Below are 7500 nucleotides of genomic sequence, written 5' to 3'. Positions count from 1 at the left end.
ACCACCAAAACTGAATTCTGGCACCTATCAACCAAACATTCTACATTTACATTTTCTTTTTTTTACATTTTTACATTTGACATTTTTTCTAACTCCAACATTCTGCTGAAGTTGTTCTTTTTGATTATGACATCACTGCATTCAAATGTAATTGTATTTTTGTAATTCAACAACTGCCATGACAATGAAATGGAATCATTGGCAATTATTTTGAATCAAAACCAGTTCTTGACAACCATATTTTTGGAAAGGTTCATTTGTTTGCTTGTGACATCATCATGTTAGATGTCACTAGGAGAGAGGGGGGGGGGGGAGACAAGGGGGTCAAAAACAAGCACAAATAAAGCTCTATGAGAGAGATGTTCTGAGCCTGACTCGTCAGTAATACACACTGCATAGAGAATGAACGCTGCTGTAGTATGATCATACTGTGGAGATTCTGTTTATCCCTGATGAATAGTAGAAAGGTGGAAGTCACTCTCCCTCTCTCCCTCTGTCAACAGCAGCCACTCTCTCTGTCTCTCTACCTGTTTTTGTGTGTTTAGGCGTAGCCTGCTCGTGCTGGTGATAAGAAGAGAGAGAGAGAGAGAGAGAGATTTTGATTCCTGGCACACGTTGAGGGAGCCACACGCTGAAGGCCTCCCGTTGGGCAGGAAATGTAGGGGAACTGGCTAAGCAGGCCGGGCCCCATCAGAGAGAGAGCCCTGAGAGAGAGAGAGAGAGATTGCATGCAGAGTTCTGCAAATCCATTCTTCGTATCCAACGTAAAACACCAAATAACGCATGCAGAGCAGAATTAGGACGATATATACCCACTAATTATACAAATTCAAAAGAGAGCGTTTACATTTTACAACCACCTAAAAGAAAGTCACCCTGACACGCTCCACAACAAAGCCCTTACCCACAGAGAGACTCTAGGGAGATGCCCCCTCAGCCAGCTAGTTCTGGGACTCTCACAGTCACAAGCAGAGCCACCTATTAGACTAAACCAAATTATAAGAAAACAAAAAGAAAATTACCTGACACATTGGCAAGAATCAACCAAAAACCAGAGCAAATTGGAATGCTATTTGGCCCTAAACAGAAAATACACAGTGGCAGAATACCTGAGTACTGTGACAGACCCAAAGCTAAGGAAATTCTTGACTGTACAGACTCAGTGAACACAACCTGGCCATCGAGAAAGGCCGCCACAGGCAGACCTGGCTCCCCAGACCAGACAGACTGTGCACCCACTGCACACAAAACCAGGTGGAAACAGAGCTGCACTTCTTAACTACCTGCCAGCTGTACAAGGACATCAGGGACACATACTTCCCACTGATCACCAACATCCAGGGAGACTTTGAGGACTTGACCAATGTCGAAAGGCTACCATATCTGCTGGGTGAGGTACAGCAATGTGCAAACACAGCAGCAAGATTTGTTAGCTGCTGTGATAGAAAAAGGCAATCAAATGGGCTAAAACCACCATAAGAATTGAAATAAGTTTTATTTCATTTATTTATTCTAGTATGTAATCTATTTGTAATCCATTTATTTGCAATCTAGTATGTAATCTATTTATTTATTCTAGTATGTACATGTATGTACATTACATTCTTTTTGTTTTTGTTTTTTATCTTCACACTTCACATGCTTTGGCAATGTAAATGTATGTTTCCCATGCCAATAAAGCCCTTTGAAATTGAATTGAATTGAGAGAGCCCTGAGAGAGAGAGAGAGCCCTGAGAGAGAGAGAACCCTGAGAGAGAGAGAGAACCCTGAGAGAGAGAGCCCTGAGAGAGAGAGAGCCTGAGAGAGAGAGAGCCCTGAGAGAGAGCGAGCCCTGAGAGAGAGAGAGCCCTGAGAGAGAGAGAGCCCTGAGAGAGAGAGCCCTGAGAGAGAGAGGCCTGAGAGAGAGAGAAAGAGAGAGCCCTGAGAGAGAGAGAGCCCTGAGAGAGAGAGCCCTGAGAGAGAGAGAGCCCTGAGAGAGAGAGCCCTGAGAGAGAGAGAGAGCCCTGAGAGAGAGAGGGAGTAACGGCTATTTCTTCCTCTGGATGTCAGCCTCCATTGTCCTCTCTCTACCCAGGGCCAAATGAACCTTGAGCAGCAGCAGCATCGTAATTTGTCTGTTGACATTTGATGTACCACCGGCTGTAAAGCACTGTGATGGATACAATCAAAGTAACTTTTAACACAGCCGACAGTAAACGGTAGAATAGCCAATAGCGGCTTCAGGTTGCAACAGCTTAACCTTGACCCCGCCCTCCTCCTCCTCCTCCCACGGCTCCTCCTGCTCAACCATGGGGTGGAGAGTTGCTAACCACAGTAGGACAACAAGAGCTTTTGAGGATTAGTCATAGGCTTGACATGTCAAGTAACCAGACTCCCAATTTTTGTACCTGCCTGTTGACTCATGACCCGACCTTCTTGTCTGTCAGTTCAATCAAATAAAACGCTCGAGGGGAGGGGTCATTAGTTTAGTGTAAAGGTCAAGGGTCGAATGCTTTGGCCCTGGTCAACATAACGACCGAGGGGCAGAAATATTAGATACTGTATCATGTTTTTTTCGTTTCGTGTTTTTTGATGCTAGAACAGGATCTGCTCTATGATTCCTCTGCTCCTGTTTCTCATTATGCTCACACAGAGCAAAGTAAAGATGGATTTCATATCGAGGATCTTTAATATGTAAAATGCCAATTGCGAGCAATGAAAATTCTTGTTTTATTAATACGGTCTTTTCATAGGATGTGTGTGTGTGTCTGTGTAAGGCTTTTTAAATGGGATGAAGTCACTTTTAAGTCTCGCAAGATATAGCACCTTAGATACGTTTATAATTGCCCCACAATTTCTCTTTTTTTATTTTATTTGTTGGATAGAGAATATTCTGTCTTTGATGTGAGCCGCTCTATTCACCCAGGCTATTATTCTACCCTAAGACATCGAATTTCAGATAAGGACCTAGACAAATTTCACATGTAACCTTAATCTTATCATCTTTTGTTTGTGGCTGCCTGCCTCCCTCCCTCCATCCCTCTCTCCCTCTCTCTCTCTCTCTCTCTCTCTCTCTCTCTCTCTCTCTCTCTCTCTCTCTCTTTCTCTCTCTCTCTCAGAGATGAGGTGATACTGAGCAGCTATTGTTTTCACTAAGGTCTTTGAGAGACGCTGTTCAAAGGGCTGATGCGGCTCACCTTCTGGCGAGAGATGCTTATTTCATGCATAAAAAAAAAAAAAAAGAAAGCTTAAATGTTACACATCATGAATCCAATTTTATCTGCGAAGGCGAGGATTAAAGCCCAGGCAGGCTGTCAAGGCGTCAGGCGCGCCGGATCTTAAGGCGACCCGCGGATGGCTGCCGAGATACACGGTTCTCTCTCTCTCTCTGCCTGTCGGCTGCTATCTCGGATCTCCCCGGGCCCCAATCCGGCATTAGGCTCAACGCCGGCTGAGTCTCAGAGAGGCAGAGCACGACTAGTTTCAATTAAGCAGGGGGGGTCTCCTTCTGTAGGTTTACGTTAATCAACCTGTTTGACGAGTGCGGAGGCCACGGGGGGTCGCAGGTAAACAAGAAGGAACACGTGACTTCCTCTTAGGTTCTGAGAGAGTTTGATGAATGGGAGATTATTTTTTATTTTTTTCTTATTATCTGTTAACAGTCTTTTTAAAAACTGTCTTTTTTTTCAAAAAGCTGGTTATGTTCACACACAATGTGTGTTTGTACTAGTCTACTGATTCATAAGGATTTACTGTAGAGGATACTTTTGTCGTAGTGTTGGTGTTAGTTAGTCGCTTCCAACTTTAGTAGTTAGCTTACAACCAGAATACCCAATTTCGTACACATGTTGTTTCCTACTTTTTAAACTTTTCGAATAACTTGATCTTGAGCGTATTACCGACACGGCCGTTGAAAGCAGTGCCTAACATTCAGCACTTCTTCCCCCACTTGAAACTCTTGCAAAGGTAATTTCACGAAGGCTGAGGCCTTAAAAATCACTTTCCTCATTACCGGACTCTCTCGCTTTGAAAGTTCACCCCATTTAATTGCACTTTTATAGGATAATGCGGAGTGGAAAAGCCCTTTCAGAGCCGAGCCCTTCCTTTTTCAGTCTCTCCGGAACCTTCTCCCTCCAGAGCGCGGCCGACCTGTCTCTGGCGGCCGCACTAATGGCAGTTTCTAGTGGGCTTATTTGGGTTTAATGTGGCATAATGAGGTTAGGTAATTGGGTTTAGGTCAGGCCGTAAAACAGGAGGAGACGGGGATGTGAAGATCATGTAAATGAGCGAAGCGTGGCGTGTTAGATGGCTGGCGCCGAGGCCGGGCGCAGGGCTTTACTGTACGCCCTCTGACACGACTGACTGAGACGCTCTCCGCCACGACGGACTCAGTGCGTTCTGGGGGATTTTCAGACTGTTTCTTTAACCTCTACCTAGCCAGGGGCGTCCGTTCAGAACTAATTCTGATTCGGAATGACAATCTGCCCCGGAGGCGAATGACACAAAGCATAAAAAAATAAATAAAGAAATGATTTGTGCTGCTACTAGCCATAGACGGGGGGTACATGTTATGGCGTAAACATGTCTTAGGAGACTCCGGTGTTAGAATAGCTATCTACTACAGTACAGGGGTATCATATCATTCATTCCTGTCAGACACGTTTCCAAGCACTACCTCCCTCCCTGTAAATATCAAATCATGTATCATATATTATTTAAACGTAGGGGAAGTTAATGAACATATTAAAAAAGCGACATCCCCTCAGCAATTTGAAGCCAATCATTAAAATGTGTTAAAAGGCATGACTAATTAAAAAGGGATATTTAAATGGGATTGAATTTTAATGCCTTTTTTCTCTCTTTATTACCTTTGTGCGGGGTTAAGATGAGAGGATGTCGAGATTAGATATTCTCACACTAATTAAGACCAGCGCTCCCCTGGGTGGAGAACAAGGGCCTGGCTCATTCACTTCTTCCACGCGCTCCCCTCCCTCATTCTCTCCTTCCCTCCCTCCTCTCCCGGTCCTCCCTCGGTCCCCCATCGCGCTGGACCACGGGGGCCCAGAGGAGAGACTCGCGGCTGGGATTAAGTTAAAGCCCTCCCTGAGGGTCGACGGATGACACTTTGACCTTTGAGCCTGTCAGGCCGAAGGGAAAAGGTGGTTTCTCACATTATGATTAGGCTACCTTTCAGTCTTCTAATTAAACACAGAGAAAGTCACACTGGAACAATGGAAGACCATTTTCGAAGGCGCGGATGAGAATTTGGAACGAGAGAATGAACGCAGTGATGAACCCTTGGATCGGCGCTGGCATTCCTGTCAAAACTCCATCTCAGTTCGTCTAGGCTCTAAAACTCAGATCGAGTTGGAGAACTCTCAGGTTATCGTAAAGCTTCACAAAGTTTTTACAGTCACGATGGCTAGGGATCGTACGGCTAGATCAGATGAACCGAAAACAGAGACAGAAACACCCAATCTCAGGGACTTAGGATCTGTCTCATACGTCTCCGATATGAACAACATGGAGTACGTTCAGATGTTCATAATGTCAAAAGCGATATCTCAGACAGCACTGGGACAATTTGGACCAAAACTTGGGTGAGTGATGCGTCTTGCCATTTCCAAAAGTGCACCGATTGGACCGTGGGGAGGTGCTGAAGTAAACAACTGACATTCCGAAATGACATTGATTGGCCCAAAGGGGATACTCCATCATTCGTGGGGGACAACATGTTTACTGTAGGCTTGTTGCGCGGCACCCTGTTGTGGAAATGTTTGTGTTTGTGTTGTCTAGTTGTTTGTGTTCCCCTCACACATGTGTCTGGGATGTCCTCACCTAATTGGCTGTTGTGGTGGGATAGGAGCGGGATGATGCCATCGCTACGCGATTTTAGCGTGTTTGTTGTTGTGTTGTGTCGTGTCGTTAAGAGGGCAGTTTAAGGGGGGGGGCGGTTAAGTCGGTGGACTGGGACTGTGGGCTTCATGGGTAATAGTTGTCAACAGGAAAAAGAGTTAGGAAGCAGGAAATCAGGCCTCTGGTCTCACGCACGCAATCCCCCCCCAAAAATCAAGAAGATAAAACCATCTACGCTGAACTAGGTGAACGGAGGTTAACCAGTCGACTGACTGCGTCGGTCATCTGGAATCAGGACAGATTCGAGTGCTAATCTGTCTGTATACAGTATATACAGCTATGGATAACTAGGGAACTTCCCATAATGAATGGGTTATGTAGCGGATGTCTGTAGGTGGGCTGTGTTGCCCTGAGACGAGAGGTGAGTCAGGGGTGAGAGGCTGGGGAGGGTGGAGGTTGGAGGGTGGAGGTAAGTGGCACCAGTGGGTGACTGCCGACTGTACAAAGTCTCCTCTCTCCTTCATCTCCCTCCCTCCTCTCCTCCTTTTCCCTCTCTTTCCTCCTCTTCCTTGTACCTTTCCCCTCCAACTCCTCCCTTCCCCCCTCCCTCTCTCCACCCTCCTTTGCTCTCCCCTCCTCCTCCTCCTCCCCCTGTTCACCTCCTTCTCCTCCATCTCTTCTCTTTCCCCTCTCCTTCACCCTCTGCCCCTCCTCCTTTTCTCTCCTCCCTCCTCCCTCCCCCCCCCCCCCCTCCTTCCTCCTTTTCTCTCCCATGCCCTGACACAGCTTTAGGCCTGTGTGAGTCACTTCTGTGCACCATTTCAGGGGAAGGGGAGGGGAAAGGCAAATAAACAGGATCTCTTCCAAAGTTTACATTCTCCAAGGGAGCCAGAGGAGCAGGACCTCTCTCTCTCTCTCTTCGCCCCACAACTGAAGACTGTTGCCCTCACCCGGGGAGATCTGTGTACACTACTTGCGAAGTCAAATAAATAGATCCAGGGTGCAGGTTTACATGTGTGTTTGTGCGACTGCCCGTAAAAACCTCCCTGCCTGTCACCTTCAATCAGTGTTCTGCATGTTCCTGATCAGGCCTCTTTCTCTCTCTCTCTCTCTCTCTCTCTTCCCCTGTGTGCATGTGTGTGCGCGTGCTTGTGTGTTCCTGTGTGTTCCTGTGTGTTCCTGTGTGTGTTTGTGTGTGTTTGTGTGCGTATGTGTTCCTGTGTGTGTGTGTGTGTGTGTGCGCGTGTGTGTGTGTGTGTGTGCGCGTGCTTGTGTGTTCCTGTGTGTGTTCCTGTGTGTGTGTGTGTGTGTGTGTGCGTGCGTGCGTGCGTGCGTGTGCGTGTGTGTGTGTGTGTGTGCGTGTGCTTGTGTGTTCCTGTGTGTGTGTGTGTGTGTGTGTGTGTGTGTGTTTGGCAGGCCTGGATCCTGAGAAGCACTTAGGGAAGTCTCTCTCTGCCATGGAGCCCTACCTAAAGCAGGTCAGAGCCTCCGCCTCTCCCTACCACAGCTACGACACACACGCTACCCTGGGTGAACTCTTACCCAGCGCACTCTCTCCAACCCGGACAGCTGTCTTCGCTGTATCATTGTTTTTCCTTCCGATTGCCACTGCCACTATGAAATACAGTATGATATATATATATATAGATGAACGTCCTGTGGTGG

The 7500-nt window shown here is 46.8% G+C and overlaps 1 protein-coding gene across 1 annotated transcript in view; it reads left to right on the top strand.

Annotated features, from left to right (window-relative positions):
- Positions 1-7500, top strand: part of dph6 (diphthamine biosynthesis 6) — a gene marked incomplete at both ends in the record, with an annotated part of 88246 nt that overhangs the window by 26636 nt on the left and 54110 nt on the right. Inside the window, one exon of the mRNA XM_080523624.1 lies at positions 7252-7313. Coding sequence (XP_080379750.1) covers positions 7252-7313 — 62 coding nt within the window. The remainder of the gene's footprint in view (positions 1-7251; positions 7314-7500) is intronic.

This window comes from Nansenia antarctica, assembly GCF_963989245.1.
Source record: "Nansenia antarctica genome assembly, chromosome: 1".
NCBI classification, from domain to species: Eukaryota; Metazoa; Chordata; class Actinopteri; order Argentiniformes; family Microstomatidae; genus Nansenia; species Nansenia antarctica.
The sequence above is the reverse complement of the archived record's forward strand: the minus strand, read 5'-3'. Positions and strand labels throughout refer to the sequence as shown.